The sequence below is a fragment of the Hypanus sabinus genome, chromosome 8 (assembly GCF_030144855.1).
Source record: "Hypanus sabinus isolate sHypSab1 chromosome 8, sHypSab1.hap1, whole genome shotgun sequence".
Classification (NCBI taxonomy): domain Eukaryota; kingdom Metazoa; phylum Chordata; class Chondrichthyes; order Myliobatiformes; family Dasyatidae; genus Hypanus; species Hypanus sabinus.
In genome coordinates, this window is record NC_082713.1 from 45010593 (window position 1) to 45028769 (window position 18177).

General features: G+C 39.0%; 1 protein-coding gene across 2 annotated transcripts in view; it reads left to right on the forward strand.

Moving 5' to 3' along the window:
- Positions 1–18177, forward strand: part of rab41 (RAB41, member RAS oncogene family) — a 38142-nt gene that overhangs the window by 8507 nt on the left and 11458 nt on the right. The window contains exons 2-4 of one of the 2 annotated variants that reach the window (XM_059977048.1): positions 3424–3482; positions 6528–6581; positions 17529–17634. In XM_059977048.1, the coding sequence (XP_059833031.1) occupies positions 3424–3482; positions 6528–6581; positions 17529–17634 (219 nt within the window). The remainder of the gene's footprint in view (positions 1–3423; positions 3483–6527; positions 6582–17528; positions 17635–18177) is intronic. The other variant, XM_059977049.1, reaches the window with a different exon arrangement.

Here is an 18177-nt window from a genome sequence, read left to right on the forward strand (position 1 = left end):
AAGACTAGACTAAATCAAAAAATTTTTTTCTGTGGCTATGGTTTGAAATTCTTTTTCCTCTCATTGGGGCAGCCACCTATAAGGGCCAAATTGTATCGGTCCTGATGTTCACAAAATGTACTGGTCCACAATTCAAGAATGTATTGACGAGGTATCCTGTACCACCTTCAGTGTTAATTTCACCCCTGTTCCAGGGTTTTGATTAAATGCCAAGTACTATGGTGATAGTCAATTATTTTATTTGCTCACATGTGGCACAGTGGATTCTAGTTAATTGGGATACATCAGGACAAGTACATTTTGGCCCTAGTAAACGGCTGCCACAGTTAGCTGATGACAGTACTATAAAACTGTATCATACATCGCTGGAAGGATTCATCCAGAGTACACAATGAACAAAATCAGCACAGACACCTAGTGCAGATAAGACTGCCTTCATACAATATTATTGACAATTGCATCCTTCAAATCTTCATTTTCATTGTAACACTCAAGATAATAACTGATATCTTAAATCTTTGTAGTTCCTAATTTGTTGAAGTAGTGAAATCATTTCATTTTCACTCTCGGCCATTTCTGGCATCTCCCAAGTCCGAGTGCTTGAAACCGCATAGAACAAAACAGTTCTGAGTTGTCCTGCTGTTTATATCTTGTGTGACAAAAATCATTGCTTTTTAAACACAAAACATGTGCAGCTAACACCATTTTAAAAACTGCTTGCTCTAGGCATAATGTAGTGTCAAACAGTCACACAAGTGTACACGACTGTCGCTAGTTAAACCCTGTTTGGCAACAGTCTCCTGCCCCAATTAAGCAGCATAGAGTCCCAAATAAATAAAGGGAATCCCGGCAATTTTAAGAGTTGTCGCAATAAATGGCTACCTCATTTAAACTGTATATGGCAATTTCCTTTTTGTCTTTGTTCATGGTATCTTACCAGTATTTACTTTGCCTTTAATCTTTAGCTGAATATTTCTTTCCTGCATTCTGCTAGAACTTCCTGTGTTTCCCTTTTCCATGTCATCATTTGTCACACCTGCTCTCCATTTAATTTTTCAAATTTTGTTTTCAATCTTTAAATCGGCTTTTTACCATTCTTTTAGGAACTTTGTTATATTTATTTCCTTTAAGTTATTATCCTAACTCTAATTATAGGCACTATTTCTCAGTTCTTATTATTGAACACATTGCCAGGTGTATTGATTAGAGTTATAAGTTGAATTTTTGGATCCATTCATGATTTCAAGCAAGTCTGGAAAATGTGATGTTACACTACAGTTAAGCTAAGAGTTTATGATGTAGTCTCAAACTTGTTCAGTCATATGCAAAATCAAAAATTATGCTATGCTGAATTCGAAGTTTGGTTTTTGCCTAGATAGTTAGAAAGTTGTGAGTACTGTTCGCATTGTAGGAACTCCATCCTGACCATTTCCAAAGGAATTAATTTGCAGTTCCACATCAACTTTTTTGTCTTATTAAATATTTCCGTACAACTTTTTTTTAGCATTGACCATTGAAAGGGACTACAGATAGAAAAACTATATAATTTAAAATAACTAAAATACTTCAGGCGTTCAGATAAATCAGCTTGAGTTTTTTAAAGGCCTGCTGCATTCTTCACTGATTATCTGGCTCCTAAACTATTTAAAAGAATTTTTGCCTTTGTCTGTTGTCTTTTTCCAGCAAAGTACTCTGGTAAAGCCATTTCCAATTTTTGATTCTGGAAAAGATATATGAAGCAAATCTTCACAAATCATAAAGAATAGTGGATATAAGTTATGTTAGTATTTTAAAGTGTATTTCTGTGGATGCTATTTATTATAATGAGAAACAGATTTGAAAGTCAACAACATAATCCAATAAGTTAATGATGTAGAGCAATTTTGTATATATGCATGTGTAAGGAGACAGACAGAGTCTATGGATCTGAGGCAAAGTAACAGCGAAGTCTCTGACTGAAAGCCTGTGACTTGTGGAGTCCTGCAGTGATTGGTGCTGGGTCTTGTTGTTTGTCACCTGTATCAGTGATCTGGATGATAATGTTAACTTGATTAGCAAATTTGTGGATGACACCAAGATTGGATGTGTAGTGGACAGTGAGGAAGACTCGCAGAGCTTGCAGTGGGATTTGGGCCAGCTAGGAAAATGGCAGATGGGATTTAAAGCAGAGAAGTGTGAGGTGTTGCACTCCAGTTGGACCAACCAGGACAGGTCTTAAACAGTAAACGGTAGGTCTCAGACGAGTGCAGTCCAACAAGGGGATCTGGGAATATAGGTCCATAATTCAATAAAAGTGGTGGCACAGGTCAGTAGGGTGGTAAAGAAAGCTTTTAACACATTGGCTTTCATAAATCAAAGTACTGAGTACAAGAGGTGGGATGTTATGTTGAAGTTGTATAAGATGATAGGTGAGGCCTAATTTTGAGTATTGTGTGCAGTTTTGGTCACTTACCTACAGGAAAGATGTAAATAAGAGTACAAAGACAATTTACAAGAATGTAGCCAGGACTGGAGGATCTAAGTTATAAGGAAAGATTGAATAGGTTCGGACTTTATTCCTTTGAACATAAAAGATTAAAGAGAGATTTTTATAAAGGTATACAAAATTGAGGGATATAGGGTAAATGTAAGCAGGCATTTTTCCACTGAGGTTGGGTTGGACTACAACTAGAGGTCATGAGGTAATGGTGAAAAGTGAAATGTTTAAGGGGAGCGTGAGGGTAAACTTCATTCAGGGGTTGTGAGAGTGGAAGGAGCTGCCAGCGCAAGTGGTGTATGCAAGCTCAATTTCAACATTTCAGAAATATACATATGTTCATGGGTGGGAAGAGTGTGGAGGGTTATGGTCCAGGTGCAGGTCGATGGTAACTGGCAGGTTAAAAGGTTCACTAGGGACAGATGTGCCGAAGGGCCTATTTCCGTGCTGTACTTTTCTATGACTGTATGTACAAGCTGTCCCAGATTGCAAATGCTTGACTTATGGGCACATCCTACATACAGATGAGCTCCCATAATATTATTAAGTTTAAAAGTGCATGACTTCATCGATTTCAATCGATTATGATTGTGCAAGGCACCCCACTTCACAAATAACAGATAATCAGTTCCAGAGTGGCCGTTGCAAGCTGCGTCGTGCCGCCATCTTGGATCTTGGATTTCATTTCTACAAACAGAGGAATTATTTTTCTCTCCACTTTTAGTAACACTTAACAGTTTTGTGCTTTGATGCCATTTTTACATCACTGAGGGGAGATATGGTTACCATATTGTGTTTTTTTGGGGGGGTTCAGTTTTGGGCATCTGTGGGGAAAAAAGAAGCATCTGTATTTGCTCTCTCAGTTGTACATGATATTTCACTCTTGTGATTTATTTCCTTTAAACTATAAAAGTACATTTCTAATTCATGTAATGTTTGTGTTTCAGTTGGAAAGACATCGCTGATAACTAGGTTTATGTATGACAGCTTCGACAATACTTATCAGGTTAGTGGCACAATTGACTAGTAGCTATAACTTGGTCAGGGTTCAATTTTTAACAGTGCCTCACTGCTTATGATCATTCCTTGCTGTTACTTGTAATATCTGGGGAAAGGCAACTTGTAATGCAATTCTTATAGTGCTTATTTTCAGGATCGCTTGCTTCCATTTGTTAAATTGAATGTGTTAATTTCAATCAAGAGCCACAGAATCTTAACTGTTAATGAAACATGGAGAACTATCTTTGTAAAGATAGCTTCAGAGACCCTGATCCTAATCTTGGGTGCTGTCTGTGTGGGGATTGATGGTGCCAATCAACAGCACATCTTAGTGTGTGGTAGGAACTGGAGGACCCACAGGAAAGACTAATCACAGAGAAAATTAACAAATTCAGCAGAGACATCACCTGTGATCAGAACTGAACTCGGGCCACTAGATATGAGGCAGTAGTGCTAGCAAGGAAAGTTCTTACAAAATTGTGTATTTTGTGGTATCTCTTGAAGTAGTAATATGTGCCTAATCACTCCATGAAGCATTATCAGGTGAGTTTCCCACTCAATCATAAAAGTGAATATTGGAATTGTGACTAAAGGTTCTCTCAAGGAGTGGCTTTATAGGAAGGAGATGTAGAGCATTATGGAGAATATTTCCAAGTTTGAGCTGTGATATTTGAAAGCATGGACACCAGAGGGGATATCTTATGCCAAACTATACATAAGGCCAGAGTTGAAACAACACTGATGGTTATAGGTAAGAAGGAGCCATAGAAGCATTATGGTATAAAATCAGGCCATTTCCCAAGTGAGTTCTTTTCAGCTTTTAGTGGAGCAATCTTTTGAGTCCATCTATGCCTATTTCCCTTAGATCTACAAATACTACATTATGCCTATTCAGTTCCCCGTGAGAGCCTTGATTGTTTCTGTTTCTAGTACGTCTGCAGGTAGTAACGCAGATCTTCATTGTTGTCCTTTTAAATTTGTGTACATCATTCCATCTATACCTTTCACCTAATATTTAAATTCCTTTTAGTTAAGTCATTGACCACTGGAAAGTTTTCTTTTTTTATATAAATGCTTGGATATAAGCTTGCACATCATGTTTCAATTTCTCCTTAATTTTTGTTTTTTGTTGCTCCTCAAGTAGAACAGCGCAGTTTTTCCTATCGAACTTTGTAGCTGCAATTCCTGATTCTCAGAATCATTCTTGTAAATCCTCTCAAGACTTTTAAATATTCTTTTCAAATTTAAATTATCCAGGTTAGCTGTAATACAGTGGTTATGCCTACAAGCATTTCAATCAGCTATGGAATGCATTTCCTGTTATAGTGTATGGACTGCAAGTTGTTTCTTGTTTTACTAACCAATCTCTACACTTGTCTTGCCACTAGTAAAGATCAACTGAAAAATACACTTGGCATGATTTATTCTAGCATTTCCTTTAGAACTTTTTTTTTAGTTTATCTTTTCACTTCGGCCATTGGATCAACAACAGTTATTTCAGACTTCTGTATCAAATTTTGTCTCCCTATTTTGCTAGACTTTGTTCTCTCCATGTTGCTTTCATCCTCGCTAGAAACAGCACATTCAAATTTGATTTGTAGTGCTGGCTATTTAATTAGATACAGTGGATTACATTTAATTGGGACATATTGGGAGCAGTGCATTTTGGTCCAATTAAGCGGCTCCACCAATTAGTCAGTTTCATGGAAAGAGGTACAAAATGGATAAACTACTATTTAACTGAGTAACAAATTATGTATTTAGGTAAAATACAGAACAAATTCTAATACCAATACAACTGGTGGTTGTCAGTCATATCTGACAATGACAGGAAATTTATGCAGGAGAGTTGTTAAAGTGGGAAAGGCTGTTGCATTGGGCACTTGCTCTCTCTTGACCTGCAATCATCACAACTGAGGTCTTCCTTGGTTGCAGTGGATGACCATGATTCCTTCTGTGCCTCATGATGCTCTTTGCTCTCCGAGGAGTGTTTTAGAACTGCCTTCATGGTCATTGGATCTCCCTATAGTTCTCACTGTTGCAGGTGAGGGCTAAGTGGATAGCATTCAAGATGATGACAATTCCTCCAAATTATTCATGGTTTCTAACTTGTTGAAGTGGTGAGATCGTTGTATTTTCACTCCCAGCATTTCTGGCAACTGCAAGCCTGAATGCTTGAAACCACAGTGAGAAAAAACACTTATGAATTGTCTTACTGCTGATTTCTCACCAATTATCAGTGACAAAAATCTTTGCTTGTTGAACACACACTCGTGCAACTGATGCTATTTAAAGTGTTTGCCTCAAAGCACAGTATTCGTCTAACAGCTATTAAAGTGTGCACAACTAATACTAGCTAGAACTGCTTGGCAACAGTCTTCTGCCTCCATTAAGCAGCACAGTGTCTCAAATAAACAAAAGGAATGCCAGCTATTTTCTTGATTTGTTTTTGTTCTTTAAGAGTTGTCCCGAGTAAGTGGCTATCCCAATTAACCGGAATCCACTGTATGTGAAAATAAGTGGCAATTTTAGGTGGTGCCCCTGAATAATAGTGCTGTTTACTAGGTGGTGACTTAACTAGATGGAGAGTACAAACACATTGTGGCAAATGCATGTCTTTGATTGAATGGGTATTGGTTGAGGGGATAATTGGTTAAATCTAGTAAACCAACAAGTTTCCCTTTGGTTTATTGTTGGATGAAGAGCTCCATAATGGACAAATAATTGCCTGATTTCTCTCAAATTTAGGGTTGGGATCTTTCATTAATCAGTTTAAAGTTAAAATTAGCTGCTTTATGGAACTAATATGCTTGCTTTGTGCTGTCCTGTACATCTGAAGAATATTTTAGACAGCATTATTACCTCAATCTTCAGTTCATGAATTTAATTACAGGTATTTCAAGTGGGCATTCACAAATGAAATAGGGTAGGTTGGGGTAAGTCTGCCCCAATAAAAGCTGAGTTTGTTTGCCTAATCTTGTTTGTTTAAGACCTCTTGTCCTGTGATCGATGTCATATTTTCTGCATTCTCTAATTTGATGTTTCTTCCTAGGCAACAATTGGAATTGATTTTCTGTCAAAAACAATGTATTTGGAAGATCGGACGGTAAGCTTTTATCTTACTTACATTGAATAATAATTTCATGTATATACATTTAAATTCCTGTTAGAGTTGGGGTGAAAGGTATTGGTTTCTCACTGGAGGTTGGTTATTGATATTCTCCATGGTCAATCAGGAGAGTTTTTTAAAATAAATGAACTTAACATGAAAGGATCTTTCATGTTTTTGATCACAGAAACTAGTTTGCATAATTTTATATATTTTAGTATATATTTTATTAATCTGTAACCTATCATGATCTCTACAATCAAAAATGTAATGTTAAAATCCTTACAGAATGTGAGCTAATATTCAATAAGTAAGGTTTCTTTGCTCAATTACAAATTGATAACCAATGAGTACTGCATGAATTGGTTAATTATGCAATATGAAATCCAATCCCTTGGCTGAGCAGAAGTAGACCCTATCCTCGTTATATGCAGGGGATACATTCCTCGCAGTCGACGCATAGTGTGAATAATTATTTAAATGGAGAAAATATGGATGCATTCCAGAGGGCTTTCTAAATATGTTTTGTCTGTAATTTATTCACATTTTCATACCAATTCGACACAAAAGTAGCACCACAAGGCAAGATTCGTATTATATTTCATCAATTTAAGGTAATATTCAGTGTACGTTGAAAGTTAACATACTAAGGTGTACAGAACTCACCAACAGTGGTAGGTGAGTTTGCTCCGGGAGATGAGTGGGTGTTATGGTGTTGGGATCATATCAAGGGGTGAAGGAAGACTCACAGAACTCTTAGAACTCTCAGCAGCAGGAGATGACACCAGTTTGAATAAAGTTGTGAGGGTTGTTTGCTTGGCAGCATTTTGTTTTTCAGCATAAATTTGCTTGTAGGGAAAAAGGGTTGACGGCAGGGAATGATGGAAATGCTGACTCCATTCTGAACTTGGGTCCATATCTGTGGCCATTTATGGCAAGTGTTCCAACTTCCACTGTTCCCTCACTGTTGGTAAACTCCTGGGATTTTCAAAATCGCCTGTTGCTTGCAGCATCTGAGAGATAGTTCGCCATAAAAAAATACGCTTTGTGGATCACACCTTGGTCGAGTGGCTGAATCAGCAATATTGTGTTAAGTGGCAGGAAACGCACTGTTATGTTAGGAGGACTGCTGTCCAAATGTTTAGGATGGGCTGGTGCATTGTCAAGCAACAGAAGAATTTTAAAGGCAGGATTCTGTTCCCGGTGGTAGTATCCCAGAGCAGTGTTACCTTCAGCTGATGCCTCACTGTTTATAATTTCCAGCTTTTTTTCATGTGTTAAAACTGTTCTCTGCCACTCAGCTGATGGCCCAGGACATGATATCGGATGCTTAGGAGGCATAGTTAAATATTTCAAGCACAAAATCACTGCACCGTAGGTAAAACCAACAAAAGTTTAAGAGCGCAAGATTGCACATCCACACCTTTCCAAAACCAATGGGAGACTGGCAGGAGTGAGATTGTGAGGCGCGCATACCTGACTTGTATTGGCAGGAAAGCAGTGCTCCTCACATAACTGTGAGTTTTGGAGATGTTGGATATAAGGAGATGTTGGTCGAAATAGGTTCTTTGCATAACTGTGAATCCACATAGTCTGAAGACACACATAACGAGGATAGGATGTACCCTACTTTCAAGTTAACTGTTTAAGTCCATTTAACAATATAGTACATAGAATGCTGTAATTATTAGTCTGTTAATTTTCCAGATTTCCCTTGCATCTTCCTCCTCATTAGTTAGCTCATGTTGGTGTGTGGCTTCAATCTAGTATCTTGTGCAGTTCTTCATATTTCATGCCTGAATATAAATGGTGAATTGCTATTCATTCAAGATAAAAATTGGAGGAGACTGATTCCGCTTCCATCTAATATTAAAATTTAATTTCCAGTGCACGTAAGCTTCTAATAATTGGGAGCATAGACTAGTGCTGACTTCATATGTTTACCTTTCTCCCCACCACCAGTCATTTAATTCACATTGATCATTAAGCTGATGCCACGTAACATGGTGCATATCCAATTTAACCCAGTTGTAGAAACCACCATATGATTTTTCTCTGATTTTTTAAAAACAAAAATGATCAGCAGAACTTGTTTTAAAATACAGGAGATTAAGTTCAAAATGTCTTGTCCCTTTAACTTCCTCTGTCTGCAACTGACAGCCATTGTAGAGAAAGTTTATAAAGCTATTAGCAGTTTTATTTCTTAAAATAAAATTAGTATGTACAAATTAGTAAATATAAATAACCACTTGGAGGTTATTATTATCACAATGGACGTCCAGTCCCTATATACTTCTATCCCCCACCAGGAAGGTCTCCAAGTTCTCTGTTTCTTCCTGGATTCCAGATCCAGCCAGTCACCTTCTACCACCACTCTTCTCCACCTCGTGGAATTAGTCCTCACCCTTAACAATTTCTCCTTTGGCTCCTCCCACTTCCTGCAAACTAAAGGTGTAGCCATGGGCACCCGCATGGGTCCTAGCTATGCCTGCCTTTTTGTCAGCCATGTGGAGCAATCTGTGTTCCAAGCCTACACCGGTATCCGTCCTCCTCTTTTCTTGTGTTATATCGACGACTGCATCGGCGCTGCTTCCTGCACACATGCTGAGCTCATCGACCTCATTAACTTCGCCTCCAACTTTCACCCTGCCCTCAAATTCACCTGGTCTATTTCTGACTCCTCCCTCCCTTTTCTGGATCTTTCTGTTTCTATCTCTGGAGACAGCCTATACACCAACGTCTACTAAAAACCTACTAACTCCCACAGCTACCTAGATTATTCCTCCTCCCACCCTGTCTCCTGCAAAAATGCTATCCCTTTCTCTCAATTCCTCCGCCTCCGCCACATCTGCTCTCAGGATTCAGCCTTTCATTCTAGGACAAAGGAGATGTCTTCCTTTTTTAAAGAAAGGGGCTTCCCTTTGTCCACTATCAACTCTGCCCTCCATCGCGTCTCCCGTTTTTCCCGCACCTCTGCCCTCACCCCATCTCCCTGCCAGCCCACCAGGGATAGAGTCCCCCTGGTCCTCACCTATCACCCTACCAGCCTACAGATCCAACGTATAATCCTCCGTAACTTCCGCCACCTCCTACATGATCCCACCACCAGCCACATCTTCCCCTCCCCCTCATTCTCGGCTTTCCGCAGGGATCGCTCCCTACGTGACTCCCTTGTCCATTCATTCCCCCCCCCCCCCCCCATCCCTCCCCACCAACCTCCCTCCGGACACTTATCCCTGCAAAAGGAAGAAGTGCTACACCTGCCCCCACTCTTCTTCCCTCACCACCATCCCAGGCCCCAGACAGTCCTTTCAGGTGAGGCACCACTTCACCTGCGAGTCAGCTGGGGTGATATACTGTATCCGGTGCTCCCGATGTGGCCATTTATACATTGGGGAGACCTGTCGCAGACTGGGAGACTGTTTCGCCGAACACCGGTGCTCAGTCCTCCAGTAGTGGTCGGATCTCCGTGTGGCCACCCACTTCAATTCCACAGACCACTTCCACTCCGACATGTCTGTCCATGGCCTCCCCTACCGTCAAGATGAGGCCACACCCAGGTCAATGGAGCAATACCTTATCTCCTGCCTAGGTAGCCACCTACCTGCCGGCATGAACATCCAACTCACAGACCTCCGTTGATACCCCTGCCCCCTCGCCTTACACCCATCCCTATCTATTATTTTAGTCTGGTTCTCTTTCTCTTTTTTCCCCCTCACTATAATCTCTCCCCAAAGCCCTACCTTTCTTTCTCTTTTATTTCCCATAATTCTCCACCTTCCCCTCTAGCCCATTTCCCTCCAGCCTATCACTTCCCAGTTCTCTACTTTATCCCTCCCCCCACTTCTTATCCTCCCTCGACCATCCCATGTTACTTCACTCCTGATGAAGGGTTTTGGCCCGAAACATCGTCACTACCTCCTCCCATAGATGCTGTCTGGCCTGCTGAGTTCTGCCAGCATTTTGTGTTTTTATTTATTTCCAGTATCTGCAGATTCACTCGTGTAACCACTTGCAAGAGTTGTTTCCATGCAAAAACTGTTTGGTCACAACTTTCTTGTCAGACATTTACCAGTCTGGTATGTAACCACAGTGGATTAGTAATCATCTTATCAAATAGGTAGAGTCTAAGAGAACCACTTTGGCAGTTAAAATAGTCTGATTCACTGATGTTGTTTTAAGTTGACCATATTATGTTAAATGATAAAGTGTAAGAGCTATTTATGTACAGCATAATGGTATCCCAATCACTGATCATATTGAAGGGTCAATCTTATTGTCCTATCATATCCAAAAAATAGTAATTCATTACTTTTTAAACTGGCAAAAGTTAATCATGTCCACAGAATGTCCAGTTAAGCTTGCATTTCAAAATGAAGAATTCCTAGGAGAAAACTGCTATTAACCGAGCTACTTACGATATCAACAGGCGAGTCATAACTTCCTTTAATCTGGCACTGGGTAACACAAGGCAAAATAGCACTTTTAACCTTTTGCTTCATGACTAATATTTTCTACTTCTCTTTGTGAATGTTAGTTCCCAGCAGAAATTCTAAGTAAGCACTGGATTTTTCAATTTATAATACATTTGTTTAAACTTGTCTGCTTTTGTTCCCAACCAGCTTTATCAATGCTTCTGTATTTCTTTAAATAACTTAAATTTTAATTACATAAACTGCCATAGCATTGCATCTAATGCCTTCTATTAATGTAATATCCATTTCTGTGTTGATTTCCTTAAAAAAATGAATTGTTCAATTAATCAAGCACAGACTTTGTTCTACAGACCCTTAGTGACAATCCTTTTTTACCCATGTAGCAATGCTTTTTTTTTGGAACTTCCAATCTTTATCTCTAATAGTTCACCCAAAATCAAAATACTCAATCGTTTATCTTTTGTTCCTTATCATTTTCTTGATTAAGTTTAATATTTGCCAGACTTTTGGCCCTCTGGCATTATTATCACTCTGGAAAACTTTCATTTGCACTTTTGGAAGTTTGTCCCCGATTTGTTTAGAATTCTAGGATAATTGCTCCTTGGGGCTTGATAACTTTCCCAATTTATATGAACAGATATCCTTAGATCCCTGGATTGCCTGCGATGAAATTAAAATTTTGTCAACTTTGTCAGACATTAACTCTCCGTTCTAAACAGTACCTCAGTATGCCAATAAGGACTGGAATATTTAATGAATACTTTATATCAGTCTTTACCTAGGGACAGGATATGAAAATTGAAGTACCAGAAATAATTAATGAAGTGAATATCAATAAAGGTGTTTGTAAGACTGGCTTTGCTTAAGTAAATTACATAGTCATAGTGGGATGCATGCAAAGATGCTGAGAGAGGTAAGAAAAACCTACAAATAATCTTTTAATGTTCCCATTACAAAAAGGGTGCAAGAACATACCAGGCGACTTACAGTGATATGCAAAAGTTTGGGCACCCCGGTCAAATTTTCTGTTACTGTGAATAGCTAAGCGAGTAAAAGATTACCTGATTTTCAAAAGGCATAAAGTTAAAGATGACACATTTCTTTAATATTTTAAGCAAGGTTACTTTTTTTATTTCCATCTTCTACACTTTCAAAATAACAAAAAAGGAACAGGGCCTGAAGGAAAAGTTTGGGCACCCTGCATGGTCAGTACTTAGTAACACCCCTTTGGCAAGTATCAGAGCTTGTAAACGCTCTCTGTAGCCAGCTAAGAGTCTTTCAATTCTTGTTTAGGGGATTTTCACCCATTCTTCCTTGTAAAAGGCCTCTAGTTCTGTGAGATTCTTAGGCAGTCTTGCATGCAATGCTCTTTTGAGGTCTATCCACAGATTTTCGATGATGTTTAGGTCAGAGGACTATGAGAGCCATGGCAACACCTTCAGCTTGCGCCTCTTGAGGTAGTCCATTGTGGATTTTGAGGTGTGTTTAGGATTATTATCCTGTTGTAGAAGCCATCCTCTCTTCATCTTCAGCTTTTTTACAGACAGTGTGATGTTTGCTTCCAGAATTTGCTAATATTTAATTGAATTCATTCTTCCCTCTACCAGTGAAATGTCCCCTGTGCCACTGGCTGCAACACAAGTCCAAAGCATGATCGATCCACCCCTGTGCTTAACAGTTGGAGAGGTGTTCTTTTCATGAAATTCTGCACCTTTTTCTCCAAACATACCTTTGCTCATTGCGGCCAAAAAGCTCTATTTTAACTTCATCAGTTCACAGGCCTTGCTTCCAAAATGTGTCAGGCTTGTTTAGAGGGAGGATGGGAAGGAGAAGGCTGGTTGGTGCCAGGTTAAAAACCAATAAGAAGATAGCCACCCTCCCCCCACCTTCTTATCGGGCCCCTGCTCCCTCCTCCTGTCCTGTTGAAGGGTCTCGGCCCGAAACATTGACTGTTCGTTTCCACGGATGCTGCCCAACCTGCTGAGTTCCTCCAGCATGTTGTACGTGTTGTTTTGACCACAGCATCTGCAGTGTACTTTGGGTTTAGATGTTCCTTTGCAAACTCCTGACTCTGAATTTCGCGGTGAGGACACAGTAAAGGTTTTCTTCTGATGACTCTTCCATGAAGGTCATATTTGTGCAGATGTCGCTGCACGGTAGAACAGTGGTGCACCACCACTCCAGAGTCTGCTAAATCTTCCTGAAGGTCTTTTGCAGTTAAACAGGGGTTTTGATTTGCCTTTCTAGCAATTCTACAAGCAGTTCTCTCAAAGTTTTCTTGGTCTTCCAGACCTCAATTTGACCTCCACTGTTCCTGTTAATTGCCATTTCTTAATTAGGGTATTTATTTTAATGCTTTGGGATTTGCATCACCTGGGCTTTCCTCACGATGACTGTGAACTAGCCATAGCCCTGAAAAGCTAATTAAGGTCTGAGACCTTGGTAAAAGTTATCTGAGAACTCATATCTCTTGGAGTGCCCAAACTTTTGCATTGTGCTCCCTTTTTTTCCACTCTAAAATTGTACAAAACAAAAATAATACACTAATCTTGCTTAACATGTTGAAAAGAATGTTTTGTCTTTAACATTATGACTTGTGGAGATCAGTTCATCTTTTACTCACTTTGCTATTCACAGGAACAAATTTTGACCAGGGGTGCCCAAACTTTTGCAAGCCACTGTATTTATTATATATTCTATTAAGAAGGCTAACAGAGAAAGTGGTTGAAATGTGAGCATTATTTTTAATACTTTTCATCCATTTGTTAGCATCTATAGGGATCTTCAGAGATAAAAATCCCACCAAAAGATTAGTTAGTAAAAATAAATCAATGGATTAAAATTATCAGTGTAAGCATAGTCTTAAGGCAAAGTCTCATGCTGATTGGATATTATTCATGTTGGTGGATGATAGGTAGCGATGGTTCACCAAAGGCCAGAGCTAAAAGTAATGCTTTTGAGATATTTGTGGTTTGAAAGTTAGTTTGTAAGGTAGGATTTCAATATTTGTAGACATCTCTAGGTTGAAGGTATTTTCAACCACGAGAACAGTAAAAGGTTGTAACAGCGCATTGGCAGGCAGATTGGCAGGTGAAGTATAACATTTAATAGGTGATATAATGAAATGATTGAGGCAAGGCATGTTTTTAAAGGATGTGTAGGAACTCCGGAATCTCGATTTGTATCTTTGAATGTGATGGACATGTTGAGAGAACATAAGGGTCTGGCCTTCATACGTAGAGGCAAAGCCTGGGAAGGAAAGAAGGTTATGTTCAACCTGCATAATACTGTATTTAAAACACAAATAGAATATTATGTGATTCTAGTCACAACATAAAGTGTGTAACGATAGAGAGCACAGTAGAGATTTGCTACAATAGTTTACTTGACTGGAGAAAATGGATTACTGTTCTTGGAAAGAAATCTGATGGGAGGTGTGCAAATTCAAGACATCTAATTAAGTATAAAGAGGCAAGCTTGTTGCCAGTAACAGATGGCACATGGATTGAAATTTTTGGACGAAAGATCCAGGGGAGATTTGAGGGAATAGAATTAAGAACTGATGGATAAAAATATGCAATATTCCACCTTTAAAGGTAATAGAGGGAATCATTCTTCAGGGTGCTCCAAAAAAGAACTGGTTATTAAGAGGCAATAATTTACAGGGCTGTGGAAAAAGAGTGGATTATTGGAATTGAATAAGTTCTGCGAGGATTTTAAAGGGTAAATAACCTGTACAATAATCATCTTATTTTACTCCATGTTTCTAGCTTACCGTTTGTGGGCTGCCCTCTAATTCCAAGTGACTATGACAGGGCTACATTTGTATCCCTTCTGTACTTGCCTTGTGTAGGTGATGGGTTCTTCTGAACTACTAGTCTGTGATACTTTTCTGTATAGCCACTCAGTCATAAATTACATCTGCTAACTTTACGTGCTTTACTCCACTATATTTTTACATGTCAAGTCTGAATCTTATTCATACTCCTTCAGTGCAGCATTGATCTCCTTTTTACATGATCCTCTGTGCTCTATTTGAATGTCAGTGGTTATAAACTCGCAAAGTACATTTGATGTTTTATTGGTGCATTATTAGTCTGAAAAAATTCTTCCTACAAATATAACAAAATTCATTAAGATGGATAGGTTTAAAATATTTGAAAATGTTTTGAAAGAGAGCTTTTTCGTAGTGCTGAAAATTAGACATCCTATCTCATAAATTAGTTTCCCCTAAATTTGTCTTTCATTAATCTTGAGTGGCCAGCATTGAGAAGCATTGAACAATGGGATCCCTGGTTCCTCGTCTGTATTGCATTGACCTCTGGAGATAAATTTTGCATACTTTGTGCACGATATTAGTTGTCTTGGCTTTGTTACAGCACATTTTTTTGGTTGAAGCCAAATACTTTTGACATGTATTGCCCTTTCCTACTGGCCATATCTCTACTTTGACAGCTCATTAGGCTGATACTAATTGGACAGCTGATTTAAAATAAAATGTGCTATCGATGGTAAATCATATTCTGCAAAGATTTGTTTCCCTGTTCTTAAAGGCTGGAATATATGATGTCTAATTGTATTCAAGATCCTAATCCAAGAGAACCTTTAGTGAAAAAGCAAGAATAGACAATGCACCCAATGACTTTTGGAAGAAAAAATTATGCTGGTTAATAGAATCCCCCAACATGGAAACAGCCCTTTAGCCTACTGTGCCCAAATTAGCCATAACTTTCCTGTCTATAATAATCCTGTTCCCTTGCACTTTGCATTTCAAATTATCATCAGGCAGTACATATTAAATCTCAGGGCCACATCCCCTCTAAATCTACTTTGTCAACTCATGTCACCTGCTCAGAGATACCTGTGTTAAATACACTCAATGATTCAAGAACCGCTTCCCCTCTGCTATCTGAATTCTGAATAGACATTGAACCCATGAATACTATCTCACTACTTTTTTATTTCTATTTTTTTGCACTATTTAATATATTAGTGAGTGAGGCCTCCTTTGGTCAGATTTGACCGTGCCTATTGCACCTGGCTGTCTAGATACATTGCCAATGTAGCAAGCTCCCCCTCTCCACACAGCTGATGAGCCCAAACACCAGCAGTGTTACAAGAATTGCCAGTCAGCATTGAACTCAATGTTCAATGGATTTTTCCCTCGGAGTTTACTCCCAAAGCCTTTCCCATGAGGCAGTAGTAGTTTGAGGTCAGCTTTCCTTCTCCTAGAAGGGCCTGTTAATGTGGTGTAGATTTCTATGTTCTATAAAAAATATTATTCTGATTTTTACTGTCTACCTGATCTCTGCCCCTCAACTTTGTGTTCCTAGATTAGGGCTTTCTACAACCACTTTACTCCAAGGAAAGCAAAACTAGCCCATCCACTCTTTTCCCATTGCTGAAAGCCTGCATTCTAAGCAATATCCTGCTGATTCCCCCCCCCCCCCCCGCATTCTCACCAGTTCCATCATGTGTTTCATGATGGAGGAGAAACTTTGTAGATAAACTCAATTGGCCTTTCACATAGCTAGTCAGAGAACCATTTCCAGTTGTGGATCATACACATTCTGTAAAAGAGCTTGCCTATGGACAAATAGAAGTCTAGCAGTGGTATTGTTCAAAATTACTTCAGGCCCTTGATGTTTGGAATGGCACATGATACTGTTTGATTTCATCCATTATATTTCCAATCTCAGGGATGCCTACAGCAGTGCATCCTTATTATGTTGCCAACTCAGAAAGGAAGGTATTAGCAATGATACCAATTTTTTGGTGTTAACAAAATATGTCCAAGGAAATGCTGGAGGTGAGTGTTGCTTGTTGGCTTGAACATGATACAAAAATATCACTTTTTTGGCTTACGGTCTGTTTGTGGGCTGATGAGAAATGTAGAACTCTTCCATGCAACTTACAGCTTTTATTTGGAGAGAAGGTAAAATCAGCTAAAGTTCTTGCTCCTGGTTATTTAGAGATTTCTGCTGGAAAGTATCCACTTGAGGGCTGAGTGTTTGGTCTCAACTGCAATACCTCTGGTCGAATAGCATGTTGGTATTTACTGTCTAGTATCATGTCGAGAATATCAGTTGGGTGAGCTATCAAAGAGAGGCTAATGTTCATGGAGCAGTACTTCATTAAGAATTGCCATTGTAAGATTTCAGTAAATTGCAAATCAACCATTTGACATATAGGATGGCTGACCTGAAAGTTTTCTTCATTTAAGGGACTGACTCATGAATGTGGCAGTTTGGGTTTCAGTTGGGCTTCAACACATTAGTGGATTCAGTAAATACAGGTCACCTATTTAATATATTTTCAAAAATTTTCATTCAAGTTTGAAACTGGGATTAATGCAGTGTTTAAGAGGTTTCTGGTCAATTGGAAAGGCATCACCTTTTCATCTTTATAGGTTCCCTGCATTCTTTATTTTGTTTTACTTTATCGTTTAGTATATTTTTCCTGTGTTGTTTTCCCATTTGGTTTTTTCCCCTCTGCTCCTCCACCCCAGATCAGACTCCAGCTGTGGGACACTGCTGGCCAGGAACGATTCCGCAGCCTCATTCCCAGCTACATCCGTGACTCGGCTGCTGCTGTTGTAGTGTTTGATATTACAAGTAGGTATTCAGTATATGTGCGTTTTGATTCCAGTGCAATTTAAGCAATTTATGGGCTTTCTGGCAGTTAACGCACTTTTTCTCTCCAAATACCTGCTCTGTTTAATGGGTTTTGAAACATCAATGTTAGTACAATACCTTTCTCTCGAGCTAGATATTCATGTGAGGTACTGAACAATTTATCTTTATAACCTAAGGTGAAGGGTAAACCATTCTGAGATTTTTGTCTTGAATCAATTAACATTATTAAGCAGCCCCTGAAAGCTTTCTACTCCTGTACAGCATGGATTTTCTCAACTCTGGCTCCTTTATATTCAAATTAGTTAAAGGTTTCTTCTACTTTCTCACTTCTCTGTAACTTTGAACATACTTAACTAAACAAACTCTTGTATAAATGGTACTTTTAAATCAGCTGCCCACTGAGGAGATTTGTTTATTCTGACCTGAGGGTTATGTATTTCTGGATTTAGCTGCACAATGTTAAAGCAGTCCAGGGTGCACATCTTTAAAGAAAACAATCTTACTAGGTGCTAAAGACAAAGA